At 34.6% G+C, this 25,064-nt stretch overlaps 4 protein-coding genes across 9 annotated transcripts in view; 3 read left to right on the top strand and 1 right to left on the bottom strand.

Annotated features, from left to right (window-relative positions):
• The window catches only part of Gprk1 (G protein-coupled receptor kinase 1), a 73,777-nt gene extending 62,257 nt beyond the window's left edge, over window positions 1–11,520 (top strand). Inside the window, 9 exon segments of the mRNA XM_081984197.1 lie at window positions 705–857; window positions 3,725–3,916; window positions 4,227–4,293; window positions 4,349–4,680; window positions 4,907–5,069; window positions 5,126–5,219; window positions 5,277–5,403; window positions 5,458–5,676; window positions 8,060–11,520. Of these exon segments, the coding sequence (XP_081840323.1) occupies window positions 705–857; window positions 3,725–3,916; window positions 4,227–4,293; window positions 4,349–4,680; window positions 4,907–5,069; window positions 5,126–5,219; window positions 5,277–5,403; window positions 5,458–5,658 (1,329 nt within the window). The 3' untranslated portion in view covers window positions 5,659–5,676; window positions 8,060–11,520.
• On the top strand, window positions 971–3,409 carry LOC145733463 (uncharacterized). Its single transcript, XM_081986300.1, has 4 exons — window positions 971–1,017; window positions 2,624–2,791; window positions 2,908–3,255; window positions 3,304–3,409. The coding sequence occupies exons 1-4, from the start codon at window positions 971–973 to the stop codon at window positions 3,407–3,409; spliced, it is 669 nt and encodes a 222-aa protein (XP_081842426.1).
• Window positions 11,521–12,429: 909 nt separating the features above from the next.
• LOC145732113 (elongator complex protein 6-like) lies at window positions 12,430–16,098 on the bottom strand. Its single transcript, XM_081984185.1, has 3 exons — window positions 15,939–16,098; window positions 12,991–13,337; window positions 12,430–12,928 (listed from the first exon to the last, which is right to left on the bottom strand). Exons 2-3 carry the CDS (start codon window positions 13,300–13,302, stop codon window positions 12,488–12,490), a joined length of 753 nt encoding a protein of 250 aa, XP_081840311.1. The 5' UTR covers window positions 13,303–13,337; window positions 15,939–16,098; the 3' UTR covers window positions 12,430–12,487.
• On the top strand, window positions 15,569–24,709 carry Dic1 (Dicarboxylate carrier 1). Of its 6 annotated transcripts, XM_081984173.1 has the most exons (7): window positions 15,718–15,983; window positions 19,861–20,059; window positions 20,112–20,258; window positions 22,317–22,407; window positions 22,467–22,674; window positions 24,303–24,403; window positions 24,541–24,709. In XM_081984173.1, the coding sequence occupies exons 2-7, from the start codon at window positions 19,888–19,890 to the stop codon at window positions 24,677–24,679; spliced, it is 858 nt and encodes a 285-aa protein (XP_081840299.1). In that variant the 5' UTR covers window positions 15,718–15,983; window positions 19,861–19,887; the 3' UTR covers window positions 24,680–24,709. The 6 variants fall into 6 exon arrangements, with proteins under 6 accessions (XP_081840281.1, XP_081840299.1, XP_081840254.1 ...); XM_081984155.1 differs by lacking the exons at window positions 15,718–15,983; window positions 24,303–24,403; window positions 24,541–24,709 and adding exons at window positions 15,569–15,711; window positions 22,983–24,185; XM_081984128.1 differs by lacking the exons at window positions 24,303–24,403; window positions 24,541–24,709 and adding an exon at window positions 22,983–24,185 and having other exon boundaries at window positions 15,719–15,983.
• The last annotated feature ends 355 nt before the right edge of the window (window positions 24,710–25,064 follow it).

Raw genomic sequence — 25,064 nt, 5'->3', positions numbered from 1 at the left:
AAAAATAAGTAAAAACAAAAAATCACATTTTTCTGAATATGTATCTCATAAATTAGGTCAAATATGTAATTTTCGAACGAAAACCCTACGCATATGGCCTATTTGTTGCACAATTTTTGCCTAATTTAACCCAACGTATCAATTACGGTTTTGGAGATCCCCATGCAATACATCCTTATATTGGAAACCCTTGTATAGCAGCAGTTTTACTATGCCAGTGGCATATCGAGCAATAACAGTCCGGGTATTTTAACTCCTTGAATCACTCTTCAGGATTTAAACTTGACATACGGTCAATAAAAGCTTCTGTCTAAACATTGGTTAATAATATACTATTTTGATGGGCTATCGAATGGTAAATTATTGACACTTGATTTAATAGACTTTAGGTAATTAGTATTAAAATATAACATTTCTAACAATACAAACATATATTTAAACTAGTGACCAGATAAAATCCCGTACTGTAAAAATTTCAAATTTCAGTTTCCGCGTTTGCGAGTAAATAACTTTTATGCCTTATTTTCTGACAGCTATTAGGCTAATAATGTTGCATTAAGACTTTAGTTCAGACGCTAAATACAATTTCTGTAATACCAGTCAACACTTGCCGTATACTCGTATACATATCAGTGCTGCTATAATATAATACAATTTTTATATCATAAGTTATTCCAAACCAAACTGAGATTAAATTTCTGTAGGATTGTCCGTTTATTGTCTGCATGACGTACGCTTTTCACACGCCGGACAAGCTTTGTTTCATATTGGACTTGATGAACGGCGGAGATCTACATTACCACCTCAGTCAGCATGGAGTTTTCGCCGAACAAGAGATGCGCTTTTACGCTTCAGAGGTAAACAACTTTTCACTTTCGAGTGTCACGTAACCATTATTCATTAGTGACAAGTTTTCAAGTGGCGGATGCCGTATTCCCATAGGAAAAGCGTTATTTATACTCGGCACTTAATGCAGTGCTCGATTTATATTAAGATTCTTTATCTAAAAACAGTGCGGTAAGTAGTATATTACCGCACGGATTTTAAAGGTAAAAGATGGCCAGAGACACGCCTGAGGCATTTTTTCTGAATTGCAAGTGTAATCTGGTTACCGCACTGCTACAATAAGATAAAGTATCGTATATAATACGTATGGTACTTGGTTATTTTACCGACCTCGATTGGTTTCACGTCAAGTTTTACTGACGTGGGGTAATAACCTACTTACCACACTTATTCACCACAGCGTCAAATTTAGGCAAACAAAACGTTATGTCATTTTAAGAACTAGAGGACTTCAAAGTTTTACATGGTTTATGCCCGTTTGCACAAGCATTTTTTAGGGATCCCTACGCTTTAGGTTAAGAATAAAGTTAGGTAGGGCTCTATTTCAGTTGCACCATCTGAATTTTGATCCCTAACTAACTTTAGGTGTTACCTATTGTTACGTTAAGAGGTAGCTCAAAGGGAGGAAAACTCAGGAATCCACAGGCAACCCACTTATAACAGTTACAGTATTCTTACCCCCAGATTGCCAAGGCGGCATAGATCATGACCGGGGATACTTGGCAGAGATAGTGGTAGGGTTCACAGAGGGCGAACGATTTAACGGGGATAAATAAAGTCGAAAGACTCCGGTTGCACACGGGTGTAAGTAGAACTGTCGTGGCGGGACTCATCTGAAGATGTCGGCTTCTCCAAGACATAAGGCTAGTTCGCTTTTCAACAAGGCTGTAGCAGTTGATCGATAGACGCAACAAGATTGCCAGGTGGACATTAAAAAAGAAAAATTAAGATTCCAATTATTACTTTTTTATCATTTATCTCTTAGAACATAAATAAAACCTTTATGCATACCAGTACACTTTGTTGTTGTAACCTAAATTTTCATAATTGCACGAATTTGCTAGGTCATCACATACCTACACCTAGGTCAGGGACCGCGACACTGGCCTAGAAATCGAGATATGGTAAATAAATAATTGCGCTAACTATACCTTATTCTATGAAACCTAATTATGAAAATTTGGTTTTTACCTTACCCAATATAATACAAAAATAATGTGCTGCTATGCACTAAAAATGTTGCGCTATGGTTGCCTTTTTAGAGCGTCCTACAGGCCCCTCTTGACATTGCCCTACTCAGTTCAAGCAACTGTGGACCTGCAGGCTAGCCCTTCAAATTTTTTCATCCAAAACTCTTAATTTCGTTTTTGCTATGTCTCTTTTCTACCCTTCTGGCCCTTGTCTTAGCTTATCTTCTTACACTTGAGCTTCTGTACCTTGTTCGAAACGGGCTGCCACTTGGTCACCTACTGCTCCACGTTTAAGTTGCACAAGAGGTGTACCCAGACTAACCCAGAGATCAGTCAGTGACCTCCTTCCCAGAGTTCGCTGGTTTAGCAGAGCTACGGTGAACCTTTTGTACTCATCAGCGACCTCATTATGCTGGTTACTGGGTGTGCACCGTAACTACTAACACGGATGTGTCCTATTTTAAGTGATTGTTTCTGAGCCCCTAATGACTCCCTAGAAATAACTGTCAGCAGAGTGACAGAAATTTTACTTTGTTGGAAAATTATTTCTTAAATTAACACAAGTATAATGGATGGGTTTGACGAAGAAATATTCCATTTTTTGACAACGGTTTTCCAAAGAAAGTGCATGAAAGGTCCAACTATTTCGACAAACTGGATAATTTGACGATTTTCCGTCGTTTTGGAGTCACTAAACCGACTATTCTTCAAATATTAGATACAATTGAAGAACAATTAAAATACCCAGATGATCGGTAAGTTGTAGTAACATATAATATTGTATTAATCTATGCATTTTTTCTCTCGTTCCTTTGCCAGCATTTTTCAAATTGTATTCCTATACTTAAATAATTTTTTATATTAATAACAGCGTTAGTCCCATAAACCAACTGCTAACGGTTTTATGCAACTGGAAGACAACTCTGAAAATGGGTGTGGCAACAGCTTCTAAAATAGTTAAGAAAATTTCCGAAGTTTTAGCAAGTTTGCAGCTTCAGTATATTATAATGCCAAGTAGACCAGAAGAAATGGTAGAGGTGCAAAATAAATTTTTTCAAATAAATTCATTTCCTCGTGTCTTTTATTTTGACGAAACATTCGGAGTTGTCAATGTCATAGATGTTTCCAAAAATCTAGTAATGTCACTAGACATTTTAAATATTCCTAGATATTTACCTAAAGATGCAATGTTGCCACCGAGCTTAAGTTTCCTTATTAGGTAGGGTTGAAATGAACATGGTGCTAACAAATTTTATGGAAACCTTAGTAAACCTAATCATATTTCTGTGCAAGCAGGCCTTAAAAACTCAAATGGGGAAGTTAAAAACAAAACTCCTCATCTGCAAGAATACATACTTTACAACGACTTCTAAAGAAGTTTTCATTCGAACTAAAATTTCCGGACGATTCTTTATATCAGCAGCAGTTCATGTGTGTAACCAATAACAAATTGACATTAGTTACTACAATGACAACAGGTAAAAACAATGGTACTCCTCTTGTAGTAAACGAATATTATAAAACTGGTATCTTATGCAGAAAACCAAAAAGGTCCTCTAGTTCTTTAAATAATTGAAATCGAACATATGTTTGTATAAAATTTGATGAAAATGACCCCACCTTTTATCTGTGGAAGTTTGACGCTGAGCTAAAAAATCACCCTGTATAATGTACTATTAAAATTTCAGGTGATCTTAGGCCTAGAACATATGCACCGGAGGTACATCGTGTACAGGGATTTAAAGCCGGCCAATATTTTATTAGACGAGCACGGTCACGTGCGTATCTCCGATTTGGGACTCGCCTGTGATTTTAGCAAAAAGAAACCCCACGCCAGCGTGGGTACCCATGGGTACATGGCGCCTGAAGTTTTGTCGAAGGTAAATTTACAATTTAATATCATTACAAGAACGGTTACAATTTACAGGGTGTTTCAGTTTTAACTGGCTAAACTTTAGTGGCATATAGTACATCAAGAAATAAGATCCATTTTTAATATTTTTGCTTTTTTTCATATGTAATATAACAAGACTTTAAATCTGATAGAATATATTTTGTCTCTAGGTGCGAAACTAATATGTTTAGAAAAGCATGATTTTGACTGATTGGTTAAAACTGTGCATTTGTCCAACATTTGTAGAAATAAAGCTAGATTTTTTACCACTAGAAGTAAAACAATCTTTATTCTAGGGTACCCCATACGACTCTTCAGCAGACTGGTTTAGTTTCGGCTGTATGCTCTACAAGTTACTGAAAGGTGCCATAAAACCCTTCACACCATTTTTTAATTAATAAACTGATATTTATATTAGGTCACTCTCCATTTCGTCAGCATAAAACAAAAGACAAACACGAAATCGACAGGATGACGCTGACGATGAACGTCGAACTGCCAGACTCGTTTTCCAGGGACCTGAAGTCGTTACTAGAAGGATTGCTGCAACGAGACGTGGACAAGCGGTTAGGGTGCAGAGGAAACGGCGCCGACGAAGTCAAGGCTCACTCTTTCTTCAGTGGCCTTGACTGGAGTCAAGTGTATAATCAAAAGTACAATCCTCCTTTGGTACCGCCTAGGGGTGAAGTAAACGCAGCTGATGCCTTTGATATCGGTTCATTCGATGAAGAAGATACTAAGGGCATTAAGGTAAGATCTACTTTAAACCAATGAAGTTCATGAATTTTGTCTCAAATTTTTCTTTGAGCCTAGGTTAAGGCTAATTTAGTACACAGAATAAAATTAAATTTGCGGCAAATCCACAATTTTTCTTCAGAACATCCGATTAAAATCCAAAAATGCATAATTATTTGTTGGAAGAACCACACTACACTGTCGATAAGATTATTAACTTTGCACATAATTACTATTACAGTTGACGGACTCAGATCAAGAATTGTACAAAAATTTCCCGTTAGTAATATCGGAAAGGTGGCAGAACGAAGTAGCCGAAACGGTATTCGAGTCTGTGAATCAAGAGGCTGACAAAAATGAAAAGAAAAAAACGAAACAGAAGAAACCTTACGATGACGAGAAAGGTTAGTGAAATAAAAAATTATACATTTCTACCAAATTTCCTAATAACATTTTGCAGAATCCGATTGTATATTGCACGGTTACATTAAAAGGTTAGGCGGACCGTGGTCGGCATCATGGCAGTTGCGGTATGCCAAATTGTATCCAAATAGGTATGTTGGTTTAAAAAATAATTAGGTTTCAGAAAGTATAATCTGTAATAATTCCAGGTTAGAATTATATCCCGAAGGGTCGCGACCTGAAATGATTTTGATGGATCAAATCGAAGAAGTGGCACCGGAACTACAGAATGTAAAAAATGAAAGTTGTATAGTTTTAAGAATGCAGGCTTTAAAGGTATCAGTAGACATAAAGTGGAGGTGTTGGAGAATAAAGTTATTTCTTGTTAAGGACGGTAAAAAAGAAAAAGTTACCCTAACGAATCCAGACGAAATCGGGTTGAAGGAGTGGCTGCAGTCGTTGCGGGCAACGCATAAAAAAAGCCAAGAACTGCTCGCCTCGATGACGGGGAAGGTGGGCAAAATCTACGGGACTGATAGTAACAACAAGAACAATCAGGCCATTATCCCCAAGAGTGCCAACGGTAACTGAGATTCGCCAGACTTATAGGTAAGCCAATTGATGACCTAACAGTTATGTACAGGGTGCTGCATTTTCGATGGTTTTACGGGGTGCAGAGAAAACGGTAATAGATAGAAAAAAAGTACCATACGTGTTCTGATCTCTTTTTCTGAGCTGAGATTACTGGCGAAAAGTGGGCGGCGCAAACTTCTTTTGTTTCAAAGATACGGGGGGTTTTCAAAAATTGGTAAATTTTGAACCTCTTCTGTATTTCAGTTGCTCTTAAAGTTATCAAAAAAGGAAGAACGGTTCCCGGTAGTAGTTTTCATGTAGAATCATCTGTACAGTGTTTTAAAACAAATTTAGAATTTTATAATAAAAGAAAATTTAGAATTTTATGTAAAACCAAGGTCAGCAGTCGTTACAGCTAAATTTAGAGTTAAAATTAAATTTTGTTTATGAACGTCACAATTTAAAACCACTAGCTCTATTCTTAATGTTAATACTAAAGTTAATACTAAAGTTACATTTTGTTTTATAAACCAGGCTTAAATATCTAAGAAAACCTCATTTGTATGTAGTAGTAAGGTGTTTGGCCTAACAAACAAAAATGTACGTTTGTCCAAATCAGCTGTTGATGTTGTTTATCGAAGTGCCTAATAGTAGGAACTATTAATTGGTGTTTAGACTTTGTTATTGCAACCTGTGCGTTTATAGAGATTACCCATTAAAAATAAAGCTGTTTGCAATCATCGTGTTACCAAAAAAAATTATTATAAATATTTTAATAAATTAGCAAAAAAACAACTTTAGTTTACATAGTAATACTTAAGTTTATTAAAAAAGAATGATTTTATGTTGAAACCGTTTGAGATATGGAAGAAACATATTCTGCAAGGCAAAATGTTTTTAGACTTGCCAGTGGCACTTGACTGCCTATTTTTAAATACAAAAGTCATACTCTTCCATTACATATGTATATTGTATTCATTTTCCTGGCCAGTTTTGAAAGACTTTATTAGTGTTTCCTAGTAAAAAAATCAAACCAGTTTGTATGAGTGAAGGTTTATTCTGCTCAATTTTGTATTCTGTTTTATTAGTTTAATACGTTTTTAGTGGTGCTTAAAGTGTCCGTAAAATGTCTCAAGTCTCAAAGGAATTAACAAGGTCCTAACCTTAAAACCATACTGATGCCATGTTGCCGAATGCTCTCGTAAAAAAGGTATTGATAATTACTGATTGATGACATAAAACAACTTGCCTGGGCAATTGCTTCATCTTTCTGTAGGAAAAAACAAAAATAGGTTTTCAAAATGCTCTATAGCCGAACTTTAAAATGTGTCTGGCTTAACAAAAACAAGTTAGAAAGTACAGATGGCGTTCCCAAATCTAGGAACAGTCCCATTAATGCCGCATCATTCGGTAAACACCGATCTGATTGGTTAAAAATGGTGAGGATGTCACCAGATGTTGCACAACAACTATCATTTCTGGCATCCAGTTGACTATACTGGAATGAAGGTTTTGTTCTTTGGTTATCAAGCCCTATAGCCTCTCTGATGAGCCGTAATACGGCGAAACCGGTCAGAGGATTGGGATTGATAAACAAAAAACAAAACTTCACCATTTTTAATCATCTTTAATGAGTTACAAATTTTGGTAGTCTAAAGTGTTCAAAAATTCTACAGGGTGGTACTTTTTTCATGGTCAGGCTCCAGTTGACAGCCTATAACTTTTTTGATGCTCTATTGACTGCTTATTTGTAAATAATCTATTTCCTTACGTAATTCGTAAATTTTGTTGCATGTTTATCGTAACTGCAAGTGTTTTGTATAAATTTTGTTTTTTCCATTGGAAGAACAGTAGATAAAGTTAGTTTATATCAGCAAGACTCTGTCATTTAACAGAGAAAGTTATTTTAGGTTAAGTTTTTGTCATAAAAACATATCGTCAAACGCTGTCATCATGTCACAATGTTTTGATTTTTTACCATTTTTATCAATGGCAGCATCAATCCTGTTGTAAATTGATGATGACAACTAAATATGAGATTTTGAAGAAACTAGGAAACCGCTTCTGTTAATTGGTAACTGTCCACCCAGATCATCTGATTTTCCTGTAGGAAGCAAAGAATTTTCAATGCTGCAGATTATTTTACACTACATATTATTAAACAGGGTGTCCTAAAATCGTTGGTCAAAAATGATATAGTGAGCAGAAGATGTCAGAATATTCGTATTCCACTAAACTTCTTAATAAAATATTGCAAGTTTTAAAATTTATAAGCATAAACTTGCTTGAAATGATACTGTTTTTAAGATTTTCACTTCGGTCGATATGGTATTTATAACATATTATCCGTGAACAACTTTACACTAACTCCATGTATTTGTGTTGATTTATATTATTAACCAATATTAATTTTCCACAGGTAGAAATAACCACAGAAAGCGTAAAGTACGCGCTCCAAGAGTAGAAAAAACTTGCTAGAGACGAGGCAAAACGTGTTCTAGGAGGGGTCAGTGAGTCATAACACGCACTAAATCAAATCAGTATTCTTTCCTTGGGTCAACTTATTTTCTTATACGTAATTCGCCCACAGAAGCGAAAAAAATCAAATTTCTTTAGGAAACTGTCCTCTTGCTTTACTGTTTATAGTGTTATTAGAGTAATCGAAACAAGCTGCCATTATAAATGTTGATTTTTTCAGTTAAAGTTTTCTCGCGTGTTTTTAATTTATATTTGCTGGCCTACCGCTGACAATACAACAATCGGTATTGCCAAAGTATTTCAGTGAATTATTTTAATTTGTTCATTTCTAGTATTTCCAACTAAAATCTTACGCTACTTTACTGAATTGCAATAAAACTTCGTTTCTTCCCCTCCAAAAAAAGGATAGTAGGATTAGAAAAAGCGCCAATGACTGTCTTTCTTTTCATGACAATTTTGTCAGTATTTCTATTGTAAATTTAAATTCCAACCAGGCCATTCTATCAAAGTTTCTTTTGTTATAACAAACGCTTTGACAGCATAGCCCGGCCGGAACCATCATTGTATTTATAGTGTATTTATTAATTTATAACGTATAAACTATAGTGTATCATAGACTCACGTTCTTTTATCAGGCAGAAACAATCAGTAATTTAATTGTTATTTAAAGCCTACAATTCGTATGCTCTAAAACTACGGGTGCTATCAAAAATTTAAATGTCGTTATTGGTTACTTTGAAAGATCACTTAATCTGCACCAGTTTGAATGTTGTACTCTAATTTCCTGGATTAGTATTTTTCACAAAGACACTCTAAGAATAAGCCAAACTGTAACCCATAACATGAACTGTGATTGTTATATTAATTTAATGTATTTGTGACAGACTTGTAGAGTTAAAGCTTCTATTTCTAAAAGGATATTCTTGGAAAAATGCTGATTCAGATGGTAACGGGAGACTGGATGTCGTTGTTCATGTGTTTTTTTCATATTTTGATGTTTTTTAAATAATTTAGTACAAAATTACATAAGAAGAACAATACAAGTGTTCCAAGTTTACTTTTTCAACATTAAGTGGAATGAGTGAGTAAAAAAGCCTGACTTACACAAGCAAAAGTCTTCAAAAAATTTCCTAGATAAAATCGTACCCCAATTATTGACAATAACCTAACTTCATCAAAATTCATCATCAAAAAAAAAACCTTGTCATACTCATTGGTTTAGGGATAATGTCGATTTTTCTCATTAAAATAACAAGCAATGGCAAAAATTATAAACAATTTATTAACTAACTGTCATTCAACCAATAATTATCAGTACTCGATAGCTGCTCCATTAGAAGCTAGACTGTAGTAGATTTGGCATTGACTTAATTAGGGTTCTTCTATATTTTAAGGTTATTTCATTGCAGGTGGTTTCTATTTTTCGTCACAATTCTTCAGCATTATTTGGTGCTTTAATCATTATTTGCATTATTTTATTTCAAAATTGTTCTCCAAACATTTTCCATTAGATTTAGATCCAGGCTTCTTGAGCACCCATTGTTGTCTTGCAGCCAATAATTTACTATTCTAGAAGTATGGACTGGACAATTATATTCTTGAAAAATATTCTCCAAAGATAGCATTAGCAGAAAGAATTAATTCATTATATTTTACAGGATGGTAATGTTTTTTTGCTGCTCAAAGCTCCATCAATATTCTAACACAATCCTAGACCATAAAAGCTAATTCAGACCCACTCATTTACGAATAATTGCCCATTAAATTTTTTCTTCAAACCTGGTATTTGAAGTCCTGTAAACTCAAATTCTTCCATTACAGGTTGACTGAAACCCCTTTTAATCAGAAAATATGACTTATTCGTCTTTGGGCAGTTCTAGATGAAGCAGGAAAATTAGCCATGTTTACTGCAGATACGGCTGTCTCAAACGTATTGTCCCGTAAAACTGAAAAACGTTTTTGGTTTTGTTCGTTTGTTCTTCTATTTCCTAAACCAGTACCCCTAGATAGTTCAATTGTATGCTGTTGATACCATTTTTTAATCACACTTTGGACTGTACTATTCTAGATTTTTCAAACGCAGACAAATGTAGCATATTGACACATGTAATAAAAAACGTTACGTTAGATGGTAGGTAAATGGGCAGTTTACACAGCAGCAACTTGGGAGTACGATTTTGTGTGGTATATTTCGCATCTTTGTCATTAACATGTCAGTGCCATCAAGTGAGTAAATTTTCAATCCCTGATTGAGAGAAATGAACTGGTTTTTCGGCAAAATATCTAGAGATGGCATTTTGGTTATCATCCAAATGAGCAAATGTTTTGCCATATTGTTCGTTTTGAATTGCCGCAATCTGGACAAACTGTTAATGCAAACTTCTACAGCGAGTTAATCAATCTTTGACTGAAAAGTGGGCAGTGGTTGAAACGGCATCATTCTCCAACACGACAACGCAAAACTGCAATGTGCAAGGCAAACCTTTAAAAAAATTAATGAACTGGGGTGGGAGGTGCTGCACCATCGGATTTCCACCAGCTGCACCATTTTTTAAGTGGCAAAACATGGACACATTTGGATGATATCCAAAAAACCAGTTAATTTTTATCAATCAGGAACTGAAAATTTACTCACTAGATGGCAAAAAGTTATTGAAAACCATGGGATATACATCATTGATTAAAAATAAAGACTGACTGGAAGTGTAAGTGTCTGAATTTAGCGTAAAAAAACGACATTACTTTCCGGTCCTCCTAATATTAATGTAACTCTGTAACTGATAAATTTTTATTTAAACCGCAATTATAAAAATGCACGTTCATGAACAACGACATTTTTTTGACCATTTTCATTTTAAAAGAAGTTTTGTGGCCGTATATTCAGTAATTTTCTAATAAATTTTACAGCGCAATAGAAAAACCTCCTCGTTATTTTTTATACACTGTATTCTTCAGTAACTCGTGTGATTGGCGTTTTAAATCGTATGCGAGGCACTTGAAAACGCCATTACAAAAAAAAAGTCAAAGGACCTTTTCAATGTCAATTTAATGTTGTTGCCAAATGTTTTTTAATAGCTTTCGAAGTGAAGTCAGTAAGTATTATAATCATTTACGGTCTCAGTGAGATAGATAATAACTGACTTTATTTCGAATATAAGTTACTTTTTCAAGCGCTTTGTATGCCCTGCCACTTTCTTATTTTGTATATATTTAGACTTTACACCGGATGTTTTTTAGACGTCTTTTTTAAATAAATTATTAAATAAGTATTTGTTTTCTTCATAAAAATTGTTTTTAAGTTATTATGATAAAAGTAATTCTAAAATAGGCTAATTCTAGTCAGAACATTGCATACATTTTACCTTAATAATAACAAAGCAGAATAAAAGTATTTTAGTCCAATACTTTGTTTTTTTTTTCCTTACAGTTTAAGTGTAGTTTTCTTGACAATTGACAATGCGCCAAGTATTGGGAGCAAACTAAATTTTATCTCCTCCGCGTTTCTGCTCTCCTGATAATATGCTCGATTTTCTGTAAAAATTGGGTTTTCTATCAAGGACACAGAAGTAGCCGGAGGTCAATTTAGTTTTCTACCTCCTCGACGTTTCTGCTCTCCTGATAATATGCTCAATTTTCTGTAAAAATTGGGTTTTCTATCAAGGACACAGACGTAGCCGGAGGTCAATTTAGTTTTCTACCTCCTCGACGTTTCTGCTCTCCTGATAATATGCTCAATTTTCTGTAAAAATTGGGTTTCTATCAAGGCCACAGAAGTAGCCGGAGGTCAATTTAGTTTTCTACCTCCTCGACGTTTCTGCTCTCCTGATAATATGCTCAATTTTCTGTAAAAATTGGGTTTCTATCAAGGCCACAGAAGTAGCAGGAGGTCATTTTAGTTTTCTTGACCATTGGCAAATGCGCCAAGTATTTGGAGCAACTAAAATTTACCTCCTCGGCGTTTCTGCTCTCCTGATATGCTTGATTTTCTGTAAAAATTGAGTTTTCTATTAAGGACACAGAAGTAGCCGGAGGTCAATTTAGTTTTCTACCTCCTCGACGTTTCTGCTCTCCTGATAATATGCTCAATTTTCTGTAAAAATTGGGTTTTCTATCAAGGCCACAGAAGTAGCCGGAGGTCAATTTAGTTTTCTACCTCCTCGACGTTTCTGCTCTCCTGATAATATGCTCAATTTTCTGTAAAAATTGGGTTTCTATCAAGGCAAAAAGTGCAAAATTCCACTTTCTCAACAAACAAAAACAAATGATTTACAGTTAAGTTTCAGGATCTGTGAGGTTTAATAAACAGGTAAGTTGAGTGTTGTAAAAGGTTTATTAAAAGCCAAATCAAGCAGCACAAATAACTTAAAAGTCATTTATATAAATGATAAATGGATTCCCCTGGCCTAAAAGTCTTTACACCTCTATCAAACGCCCTAAAATGGTACCTCTGCTCATTATCTCCTCTTTGCACAGTCATCACTCCGGTTATATCAGTACTTCTGCCAGTTTTTAATGGCGTCACACTTACAAACAAATCGCATACATACTGAAGACTATTAGCCACTACCAAATCGTTTTGGGAACTTACATGGGAATTTATAACAGCAAAAACGTTGTTATCTCCAGTTAAATTAATACAGTTATTTATAAAACGTACTACAGCAGATATATCAACTCCTAAGTCTAGAAAGTGGCTTAGATCATCGATTAATAAATATACCGGCTGATTGGGAGTGGAGAGAAATGCGACAATTTCCCTTTTAATATTATTGTAAATGCAGTTTGCAATATCGGTATTCAAATTGGAGTCCTAAAATTTGCAACACCACCGTCCACATACATTCTTCAATTAAAGTTAGAGGAAACACTTACCTCTTCATCTCTTCCAATACTTTCAACTAATTCCTCAAGGGGATCAATGACTTTTACATCACCTTTATCCACAACTTGCTGCAAATCGTAACCTAGCTTCTTGCCAACAGTTTGGTAGTGCTCGAAATTGTTGTGCATCATCAAGAAGCATATTCGGCATTGTTGGAATAGCAATTGCTTTATAAGGTGGGTGATAATGAAGTTGGAGTCGGCCAATGCATTTTCTCTGACAAATATTATTTTGTCTTCGGGTTTTACTTTTAACGACGATAGCACCGGGTTTGAGATGCTTGGATCTGCCAGAGATATCATTTTTGGACAAGAGGTAAGTTGTTAATTCCCTTCACCTAGAAAATAAAAACAATAAAAAATGTAAAGGGTTTAACGTAAAAGATTACTAAATCTAAAAATAACTAAACCTAAACAATTATTCATGTCTATATGATTTTATAACACATGAAGATAGAATAATCATTGTTTGCGCAAACATAGTATATAAACATACAAATCAAGCTGCATTTTACTTAAAATAATTTCTTTTGGAAGTGTGACGTAGATTGTCATAAAGGCCGCATTAGTTTTCAAACACCATGGAGCAAGCAGAGCGTTTTCGACGTCACAATGAGGAAATTTGGCAAAACCATAATTTGACCAACTGTCATGTTTTTTAATGCTGCCAAAAACAGGTTAGTGAAAAACATACTTATTTGGTGCACCCTATATCTGTGATGTAGGAAAGGATGTGCCCATCTCTCTTCTGTTTACAGTGGGTTAAGTAAGATGGAATGCATGGTGTCCTAATATCAATTTTAACAAAACGTCAACCGTCGAAGACTGAGCTGAAATTGTAGGTTATATTTTATGTTTATTATTTATTTATATAATATGATTATGCTTCAAGATTACATGAAAGAAATAAATCATTACCTTTGCCATAAAACTGAGAATAGTTTTAAGCAAAAATGAATCAAAATGACATCTTATTTGTTACTAAAAAAATTAAAGAAGTACACATTTTTTTAAAGAAGATTTTCAGGTATTTGAGAAATCTTAATGTTGTAAAAGTCAATTTTAGAAAGGTAAAATATTTAATTTTTTCTAGGTCCCAAAAACTTTACCTAATTTAGAGACATTATGGTTCAAATTTTCTTGAAATAAACCACTACCTTAATGGGTTTTGCCATAAAAACTAGTTTGACGCAAAAATGGACCAAAATAGCATATTCTTTGTTCTAAGTTTCATTCACTTTGCATTTTTGCAAAATAGAATTTCATGTTTTTGACACATTTGCAGATTGTTGTAAAAGCCATCTTTAGAAGGTTTAGATATTTCATTTCCTGTAAGTTTCAAAAAAACTCACTAGGGTCAGTATTTCCATCGCCTCATAAAGTAGTTAATAACTATTTGGCCAATAAACTGTACTCCATATATTAATGGTTGAAAAAGTTGTATTTCCATTTCATTGCAAATTTTATTTGTCGAATTGTTATTTGGTAGATGAAAATTACAAAAGATGTCTAGTTATTATCAGTTTGATTTGTCATGTGCATTCCTTTGGAGTGCTCCAAGAAGTTCATAAATCTATTTAAGGCATAAATTTAGATAAAATAAATGTCCTATAACTTTTGTTTATATGGTTGTTTTGTACTGTTTCAGTCTTCGTTTAGTTTAGTGTAAGTATTGTATTTTAACTCAATTTTTAGTTCTTCTACCTCCTAATTACCACTAGGTGTTAGTAATAACCAGAGCCAGGCAGTAGCTAGCTACTAAGTAGTTAAGCTACTAACTTAGCTACAATTTGGGTAGTTTCTTTAGTTTCTTTTTCTTTTGGTATTCTAGTTACTTTTTCAAGTAAGTAGCTGTAGCTGTAGATTTAGCTACAAAGATTGTTTAAGGTTTTTTTTATATTTCAAATAGTATAGGCTTTTACAAAATAAGATAAATAAAACATAAGTATTCTAAAAGATACATATCTCACAACTATTAAGTTGATTAGAAATTTGGTTATACATACAGGGTGACCCAGTGGTTGGTAAAGTTGATAGAATGACTAGCAAAATAGTTATGGACCAATTACACACCCCTGGGTCCCCCTGTATTATACTATAATTTGTAACAACTAACTTAAAAAGTAACTAGATTAAACCAACTGGTAGCTTTAGTTACTTTGTACCTTAACTATTTTTTCTGAAAGTAGCTGTCCAAATTGTAGCTTGAATAATAGAATAATAATGTAGCTTGTAGCTGTAGGTAGCTACTTTATTTCAGTAGCTTGCCCGGCTCTGGTAATAACTACCTTAAATAAATAATTGAAATAGTACTTTCAAAATGCTTTGCAATACATCGGAAATACCTCAAATTATTTCAAGTGTATACCTACACTAAAATACCTCAGCAATCTACTACTAGAGATAAGGGATAGGACATTATGAGTTAAAGTGTAAGGTAAATTCAAAAAAATAAAAAAAGCATAGGTTAAGACAAATCAAAACACAACCAACCACAATTTGGCATTCATAAAACGTCAGGGCACATCGGTCAAAGTCACAGTCATTAATGACCACCAAATAATTAATTAAATGAGCTGACAATGCGCCATTACTTAATTTTTTAAACAATAGAGCCTGCATATCAGTTCAAATTAACGTTCCGTTCCATTAGTTCCAGTTTGGCGTAAAGAAAAATCAATAAAAGACCCCAAAGAACTTCGCGCAGCCAAGGTAAATCGTTTCAAAACTCAATTACCAATACATTTCCGAAGATAAATTTGAAATCCTAAAATCCCATATGTCGCAACCTTGAAGTAATTAATATCGAAACTTGGCCGCTGACTGGGTTATGTTGTTATGAATAGGCTTATCAAAAGTTACATTAAATCAGTATAATAAACAATGACGGACGTTTCGCCCCGTGATTCATGACTAAATAGGATTTTAGCATTTATTACCTGACCAAGTCCAGTGCCAAACGAAGGGAATTACTGCTTTTTCAGGTAAGTCACACGAAAATACTCATATTTGAACTTGAAAACACGTTTTTGTTTATCTATGTAATATCTAACCTAAAAAGTTTGACAATTGCATTTACGCTGTTTTTTTTTTGGGAAGATCCCTGCCGTGTTGCCAGTTTGCTCGGTGTATCGCCATCACCACGAAATTGCTTGATTCGTTTGAAGTTACTTTTTCTAGGGTTTTCTCTCATTGTAATGAATAAAAATAAATCAGTTTTTGCTTTAAAAGTCGATAACTAAGCACATTTTTAATAGTGTGCATATTTGCTTTGAGTTTTTTGTTGTTCTGCGAAAACTTTATGACACTATCAATAATTTCAGTGCAAGCTTGGCATCGTCGCTCAATCACGTCAATAACTTGGACATTCGTCGCCAGAGGGCATGGCATACACTGCATTCTTTAAATGCCTCCAATTCAGGGCTAACAACGCCCAACACCATCAAAGTTTCAAGTCTCTAACGACTAAATTGCCCTTTCTTTGAAAGGAAGCAGAAAATAATGATATTCTTAACAAACGAGTATTAAAAAAAGTCCTGTCCAGGAAACTGGACATACTAGGGAACTTCGGTAATGGGACGAAAAAATGGGGCTTTTATTTTATTTTAACTTATTTATCATAAGGCGTCTGAACGACAAAACATGTTGCAAAATGTATTAGTATCAATTTACAAATTTAAACTGACCAAATAATTTCCAAATACGGAGGACTAAAAAGAGGTCTAAAAAAATGTAAAACATTCCAAAACACTATAAAACCTTTAAAATGTCTTGCAAAACTTACAAAGCAGCCTAGAAGCATCTAAAAGCTTTTAGAACAGTCTAAAAGCTTTTAAATGCTTTTCAATTTTTCTAGAAACTCTCAAAAGCTTCCGTATGCTTCTAAAGCAGTTTAACAGCTTCCAAAAGTTTCTAAAACCGTCTAGAAGGTTTCAAATGTCTTAAAGGCAGTCCAGAACCTTCAAGGCTCTTTAAACTGCCCAAACACCTTCCAAATCCTCTTAAAGTAGTCTAAAAACAGTCCAAAACAGTCTAGAAGCTCTCAAAAAATTTCAAAACAGTCTAAAAGCTTCTAAAAGCATTTAGAACAGTCTAAAAGATTCCAAATAATCTTCAACTAGTCTAGAAGCTCTCAAAAAATTTCAAGGCAGTCTAAAAGCTTCCGTATGCTTCTAAATCCTCTTAAAGTAGTCTAAAAATGTTTTAAAACACTACAGAAACTCCAAAATATGTCTAAAGCCTTCCAAAACAATGTAGAAGCTCTCAAAAAATTTCAAAACATTCTAAAAGCTTCTAAAAGCATTTAGAACAGTCTAAAAGATTCCAAATAATCTTCAACTAGTCTAGAAGCTCTCAAAAAATTTCAAGGCAATCTAAAAGCTTCCGTATGCTTCTAAAGCAGTTTAAAAGCTTCCAAAAGTTCAAATTCACATGTCTTAAAAGAAGTCCAGTACCATCAATGCTCCTAAAGTAGTCTAAAAAGATTTCAAAACACTACAGAAACTCCAAAATGCTTCCTTCTAAACCAGTCGGAAGTCTTTCAAAACAGTCTAGAAGCTTTCAAAATCATTTAGAACAGTCTAAAAGATTCCAAACGCTTTTCAACTAGTCTAGAAGCTCCCAGAAAATATTAAAGCAGTTTAGAAGCTTCCAAAAAATTCTGTGAACCGTGTAAGATTCCAAATGCTTCTAAAGCATTCCAGAACCTTCAATATGCTGTTTAAACAGTCCAAACACCTTCCAAATGCTCTCAAGTAGTTCGAAAAACTTTTGAAAGTTTTCAAAACAGCCTTAAATCTTCCGTATGCTTCTAAAGCAATTTAAAATCTTCAAACAATGTCTCAATCTCTGAAAGAATTTTGTGTGTTTTTACGGATTTTTATGCTTTTTTGAAGAAAATTATTTTGTTTTTTCAGCGCTTTTTTTCACGACTTTAGTGCTGTTTAATCCGGACTTTAATCATTTTGCTTTTGCGTGCAAAACTTCAAAACATTTTTAAAACTTCTGTAAAGTCATTTTTTATTTTGACAGATGTCAAAAATGTTACACTTCAAAAAGACTTACTTACCAAAACTTAGGGGGTTTTACACAGAATACTTTAAAGCAAAAGGTATTAAGGGTGGTTCAGACTGTTACAGTAGAGATACAAAAAAATCATAGTCTGAACCACCTTTAACTGTATAAATTTTTCAAACAAGTTGAAAGTTGACGATGAAAATAGTGGTTAATACACAGAATAAGTAGCATTACTAAAATTAAATATTTCACATACACACATTTTAGTAATGTATAGAAACGACACAGATATACGACATTTTGGACAAGTCCGTGTAACTTCGTTATTATGAGAGTTTGGTGAAAATAGCTTTTACATTATCAAGACACTTTTTTACGTAGATTACGATTATATTAATATTACTTTTATAAATTCATTATTTTTTGAGTTTTGAACTAAACTTGTACTTTTTTAAATTCGAGCCATATTTTATTTTTACTTCATTTCAAGATCACTAATGATTTTTTTCCTTTAAAATGACCTATAACAAGTATATTTTGTAATTTTATGACTTGGTAATATTTCTAACTTTAGAAGAAATTGATGAAATGATTTACTTGTGTAATGGAAACAGGTGACAAAAGTGGTTGTTGCATATGGCGGCCGTAAATTGATGGTTACCGCTCTCAGATCAGTGCCGTGGCTGTGGGGACGTTTTAATTGATTTTCTATTAAACATATGACACAAATCACGAGCCGCCTATGCACTTGCACCATAGCACCTTACTTTCGGGTTTTTAGGTTACATCGACCAATTGAACCACCAACAAAAATTGGTGTTTGACCAATATGGCGACTTCCGTCGCCCGTCTCTATAGAAACATAGAAGAAGCTGTAGTGTCGTTACCTCTTGATATTTGTTCTTTTTACTCAATGATCTTCCGTGTTCAGATTTCACATATTCTTTATTAATCACCCTGTAGATATAATAGATGTGATATAATGATTATGTCGATTGCATCAGTTTTATCAGTGCAGCAGGACGTCATTGAATATTTGCGTAAAATAAAATATGAAGTTAAAATTTTTTTACTTACATACTTCTAAAGAAAGTCTATTTGATAATAAAAATGTGTATGGTATTGACACAAAATGAGATTAATTCAGCATTAATTGCAATCACAAAGGCCAGAAATAGGTCCAAAAATGCCAGTATTTGTCAGTATTCTGATGTTCAACAGTTTGGACAACATAAGTTTTCTTTTGTGACAGTAAAATTGTTTTACGGGTTCTATAATTTATTTTATAAGTAAAACACGTTATCTATGTCACGTGCAGGAACACAACTGCAAATCGTTGCTAACGAAAATTACTGGAAGCTTTTTAACCTTGCCGAACTTTATAACACAACAAAGACGAATAGCATCTACGGTTATTAAAAATTAACAACCGAGATATTTTATCTATACTTATGTGTAATTCTAAAGAAAACAGTTTGGTGATAATTATTATTCACATATGTAGTAAATACTCGACATATGAAAGTTATTTGATATACGTTTGAAAGTTTGAAGGACATTGTCGATTAGTTGAATATCCTGATTTTTGCCAAGTGAATGGGTGTCGTAATTAAAGTGCAGTATGTACCATTTATAAGTTAGATTTTCTAAAAATAACACGTTTAAAATTGATTACCTTTAGTCAAAAACGCGTGCGGATAATCTAAATAAAGTGATTTGCATGTACGTAACGAACTGGAAAAAATATTACAATTTCATTCTAAATTTTGTACCTTGTTAGAGACAGTAAAAGTAATAGTTTTAAATACTTTTCTTTTCATATTTAGTTTCAATTGTAATTTTCAGGCTGTACACAGAAATACACCTCAAATCATGTCTATCCAAAAGGAAAAAAGACTGGCTCGGTGGTACTTCGGCGGATTATCTTCGGCTTTTGCCGCCTGCTGCACACATCCCCTCGATCTACTCAAAGTACACTTGCAAACACAGCAGGAAGTCAAACTCACTCTAGTACAAATGGCCCGTAATGTGATTAAAACTCAAGGTAAATTGTACACCCTGTATAAACTATCAATTAATTTATTTCAATTAAACAGGATTTTTTGCTCTCTACAATGGTCTCTCAGCTTCACTTTTAAGACAGTTGACATACTCGACGACGCGTTTCGCTATCTACGAAGTTGCTAAGCAACGTTACAATCCTGATTCGTTTGTTTCGAAGGTGGCGCTAGCTGCGGGCGCTGGTAAGTATTGTAAATTATACCAGTATAACAATTATATAGGTGTGGTAAAACTAAAACCGGCCATAGAAAAACCAAATGTCACCTTACGAAATCACGGGGGCGTTCAAGACAACGCCCACGTTCGCGTTAGAGAGTCTCCTTAACTTACCCCCCCTTCAGCTCTTGCTGAAGAGAGAGGCAAGGATGTCCTCCTACCGGCTCTTCCATATTGTCCCTGTCCTGTCCACATACATGGAGCTCCGATGTCCTTCCGGGCACGGCGGCTACCGATTTCTGCTACAGGACCTTTGTATCATCGAGAGTGGACTGGGCAGAACGGGCTGATGACCTACTCCGAACAGATATCTGCTGGTTTACGGACGGCTCAAAGTCCTCAAAAGGGACTAGAGCCGGGGCTGGGCCGGGCCGGGGGGACGAACTGGCTCTCGGTATGGCGCACGGTGAAGCCAAGAAAAGTATCACGGAGTAGTGTAATCAGGAACACTCCGACCTATGGCTCAGAACTACAGGGTTGGCTCACTCCAGTTCATTAGAGAACCCTCTAAGAACAGGACCCACAATCTCCTGTAACTCAGCAGACCACACCTGAGGACAGTGACGTCGCTGTACACCGGTTACTGTCAGCTAAGGGCTCACATGCACCAGATAAGCCTGGCGGAAGACGCCGAATGCCGTTGGTGTATGAAAGATGACCAGTCGGCTGCGCACCTAGTGTGCCGCTGTCCGGCCCTGGCCAACTCCAGGTCATCCATATTTGGACGGGCGGATGTCCGCCCAAGAAACCTGGACAACCTCTCATCCAGAGCAGTTACTCGGTTCCTCAAGGAGTCGTGTATTTTGGATGAGACTTATGTGTGAGCCAAGGCGGATACAACAAATTTATCACTTCATTATAAATATAAACAAATATCTTGAACATCATCATCATCATCTCTGGCATCCCAATCCTAGTAGGGTCCTAGCCTGCTAAAGGATTTTCCTCCATTCTTGTCTCTGTTATTGCGCCCTGGCTATCGAATTCCTAACTCCTAGCATTCTTAGATCTTTCACCTGGTCCTGATATCGCCTTCTTGGTCTGCCCCTCTTCCGAGTACCAGCTGATGTTTGGTAGAGAATCAGTTATGGAGACTCCGTTTCGTACATTCTCTCTACGTGTCCTAGCCATCTTAGTCTGCTAAGCTTGATCAATCCGATAGAGTAATTCAGTCCAATCTTCTTTTTCAAGTGGAATGTGTTGTGTAGCGATGTGTACACATTTTTAGATAATATTTGAAACAAAAAATTATAACAATACAAGACTATGCAGTATGAATAAAGTACCCACAAGTTCTTTCTTTAGATTCTCTAACTCTAACTTAATTTAAAAGAAAGTGGATTCCTCGATCGGATTGCATAACAAATTCAATACCAATACCATACGATATAGACAAGATTGAATCAAGGTTATTTTAATCCGATCAAAGAATTGGATCGAGTTGTATGCGATGTATACGTGGTCAATATTCAAATATCTAAAAATTAGAACAAACAGATTAAACACTCATTCATAGAAATCACTAAGTATGGTCCAATAGGTCAATAAGAAAATTATGTAACTAATCCAATGGATGAATTCAGATAAGCTTCTGGCAAAATTGCCTCAATTTTGTCTCTCACATCAAGCAATGTTTTTATTGGCATTTGTAAGGTCCAACAACCTGTCTCAAAATTCTATTCATAAACATGTTTGTTGAAACTTTCATCGCATATCAGCTAATTCCGCAGTTTCTTTGGCTTTTCATCCCAAATTCTGCTTTCCACTAAGACACTCTTTTTTCGCACCAACCTCCCCGTTCTTCTTTGCCTTGTATTTCCTTTTTTAAAATAAGTTAATTCTAACATTAAAAAGAGAAGTTATGGTTTTAGTAGTTATTTCATCTTTTTCCTCTTCTTAATTTTTTTATTAATTTTCTGTAAGTGGACCTCGACTTGTCGGAACTAAATGCTCTAAAAGTTTTGTTTCCCATTTAAATTAAAACTAATAATTTAGTATCAAATATTCAACTTATATTATTTTAGGTGCCTGTGGAGGTTTTGTTGGAACACCAGGTGATCTGGTCAACGTCCGTATGCAAAATGACATTAAACTGCCCAAAGAGAAAAGACGAAAGTAAGTCGATTTTAATAAAGTGTAGTGTGATAAAAGTGTGCAAAAACGATATTTTTCAGTTACAAACACGCTTTAGATGGTGTAATTCGAGTATACCAAGAAGAAGGAATTCGTAGACTGTTTAGTGGAGCCTCTACTGCCACTTCCAGGGCCGTATTTATGACGATAGGTCAACTGTCGTTTTACGATCAAATCAAGATCTTGCTACTTAAGTCTGGATATTTTACTGATAATCTCACCACACATTTCCTATCTAGTTTAAGTGCAGTAAGTATATTTGCTTCTATACAGAGTGTTCTATTTCAAATGAGACACCACGCATAATTCTTACGCCATAGTGATTAATAGAAAAAATTGGTAACACGACAATTCATTCTGAGGATATGCTTTGACAGATATTTAAGGTTTGAACGAGCAAACCCCCATTAAAAAGGGCGCTTCAACCCGTAAAAATTGGATAGAGAAAAATTGGAACCTGATGTGAATAGTTTCTGATGTTTAAATGGTTTTATTATTATTTATTGGTTTCTTTGCAACAGTGTATAAGAAAAGTAATATCTATCAATTTTCGACAGGGTGCCATCGCTACTTCCTTAACACAACCCTTGGATGTGCTAAAAACACGAATGATGAATGCCAAACCCGGAGAATTTTCTTCACTGGGTGCCGTAATCATCCACACAGCGAAAATGGGCCCGATGGGCTTCTTTAAGGGCTACGTGCCTGCCTTTGTTCGACTTGCTCCTCAAACCATTCTGACTTTTGTATTTTTGGAGCAAATGAGACTGAATTTTGGCTTCCTGCCTCAAGAAGTCTCTACTGTACCTCTTAAAGTGTAATCTTTTAGGATAATAATTGTTGTTGGGTGGTGTTTTCCATGTAGAAATGACTAATGTTTATTTATTTATGTTGCTTCGCGTCTGTTGATGCATAGCCGAAGGTGCTAGATGTGATATCAGTTGATATTCATTCCAATACAGCTAGATAGTTTAGGGATCACGTGGTGCTTTTAAGTTTCACTTCTTTATGGCTATTCAGGTCAGTAGCGTATCGTTGTGTTTTTTTTAATTTGTAGGTTTGATTTTTGCTACGATTTAGTAGGTCATGTTATGTTGGTGGATATTAAAACACTGGCAATACTAATTTAGAATTTTAGTACCTAATTTAACCAAATTTTCTGCATTTTCTTAATTATTAGACTATTAGCATTTATTTACATTCTATTGTCATGTTTTTTGTTGCTGTGACATATTGTTATATTGAACGTTCCTTAATTTGAATTGGATTGGATGTACTAAAACTAACGTGGAATTGAAAGGCTCAAGATATCGTTAAACAGCTACTCAATCCGAAATAATTAAGGAAAAACAAATTAAAGGGATCAATTCCATTAGGTTTAAGTGGGGCTGAAAAAACTAGAAACAGTATAGATTTATTGATTGAAACTATTACTTTTAGTTGTGATTTTTTGTAAAAACCGTACTATTATTTTTTTTCAAAATCTGTTATTTTGTTTGTAGGATTCGATTGCAGTAAAACTGAAAATGAAATTGAGAGATTTATTTATATGTTTAATTGCTAAATTGTTATATTGATACGCTACCGACCTAAAATACTATACTATAACTATGACTGCAAATCATATTTTTTTTATATATGCAATTCAATCAGCTTGGAACTGAATAATTTTGAGTTCGTCTTTTAAATTATTGTATTTTGCATTTGCAATAATTTTATCAGTGGCTTATTCAGACAAGGAATAAATGTTATTGCTAAAATTTTCTTTTTTTTTTGTGGATCTACCTTTTACCTCAAAATTCCTTTAACTTAAAATATTGTAAATCCTAAGATCTTTCCATTTAATCCTACATTCCTCAAACAACCGTCCTTTTTAGGGAGTTATCGCCACAATTATAACACAACCAATCGACGTGATAAAAACAAGGATGATGAATTCAAAACCTGGAGAGTTTAAAAACGTGTTTGCTTGTATTAGGTAGGTAGCAGAGAATCAATATTTACAGAAAATACAGTTAAAATCATTATTTTTTTGGTTAAAGCAACTGATGTTGCCAGTCTTTATAATGATATCCTGTTTTCCATAGTTATATCAGTAATGTTATACCCTTTTAGGTATACGCATTCCCTCGGGCCTACAGCGTTCTACAAAGGTTTTACTCCTTCAGCAATGCGGATAGTGCCAACCAGTATTATAGTTTTTCTATGTTTTGAAAGTCTGACGAAAAATTTTGGATATGTTGTTAAAGATTGAAATATACGTTGTACGAAAAACTGCATTTAATTTTTGGTTTTTATCAAACAGAAATAATTTTTGGATATTACAGGCTAAATAACGATGTTACTAGGCCAAATTTGCTCAAATTATACTAATTTTTCTTTTGTGTTCCTATAAAATGAAAAAAAAGCCTTCACACAGAGGAGTTGTAGTGTAGGTATAAGCAAAAAACAAAGTCAATCTCCACAAAAGCTTTATTTCGCAGCTAAATGTTGCCCACCATGTTTCGAGTATATGAACTACTCAACTTCAGGGGCTAAAATCCATGATATGTCACATGTCCGCTGGCTGTAATTCTACAAATTGGTATATAGCCTAATCCAGGTTGCAAGATTTAACTATTTAAAGTAATGGTTTGTTA

The sequence above is a fragment of the Ips typographus genome, linkage group LG1 (genome assembly GCF_016097725.1).
Source record: "Ips typographus isolate SLU linkage group LG1, UJ_Ityp_2.0, whole genome shotgun sequence".
In the NCBI taxonomy this organism is placed as follows: Eukaryota; Metazoa; Arthropoda; class Insecta; order Coleoptera; family Curculionidae; genus Ips; species Ips typographus.
Note: the sequence above shows the minus strand (reverse complement) of the source record. Positions and strands in the feature narration are given on the sequence as shown.

What these genes read in the sequence shown, in the direction of transcription:
- LOC145732113 (XM_081984185.1), bottom strand. Translation starts at nt 13,302, where the DNA reads ATGATATCTCTGGCAGATCCAAGCATCTCAAACCCGGTGCTATCGTCG. An exon ending in GTATTGGAAGAGATGAAGAG is followed by an intron (nt 12,929 to 12,990) that starts GTAAGTGTTTCC and finishes TGCAAATTTTAG; the next exon opens with GACTCCAATTTGAATACCGA.
- LOC145733463 (XM_081986300.1), top strand. Translation starts at nt 971, where the DNA reads ATGCAGTGCTCGATTTATATTAAGATTCTTTATCTAAAAACAGTGCG. An exon ending in TTAAAATACCCAGATGATCG is followed by an intron (nt 2,792 to 2,907) that starts GTAAGTTGTAGT and finishes TATTAATAACAG; the next exon opens with CGTTAGTCCCATAAACCAAC. An exon ending in AGCTTAAGTTTCCTTATTAG is followed by an intron (nt 3,256 to 3,303) that starts GTAGGGTTGAAA and finishes TGGAAACCTTAG; the next exon opens with TAAACCTAATCATATTTCTG.
- Dic1 (XM_081984155.1), top strand. Translation starts at nt 19,888, where the DNA reads ATGTCTATCCAAAAGGAAAAAAGACTGGCTCGGTGGTACTTCGGCGGA. An exon ending in TAATGTGATTAAAACTCAAG is followed by an intron (nt 20,060 to 20,111) that starts GTAAATTGTACA and finishes TCAATTAAACAG; the next exon opens with GATTTTTTGCTCTCTACAAT. An exon ending in TCCTATCTAGTTTAAGTGCA is followed by an intron (nt 22,675 to 22,982) that starts GTAAGTATATTT and finishes AATTTTCGACAG; the next exon opens with GGTGCCATCGCTACTTCCTT.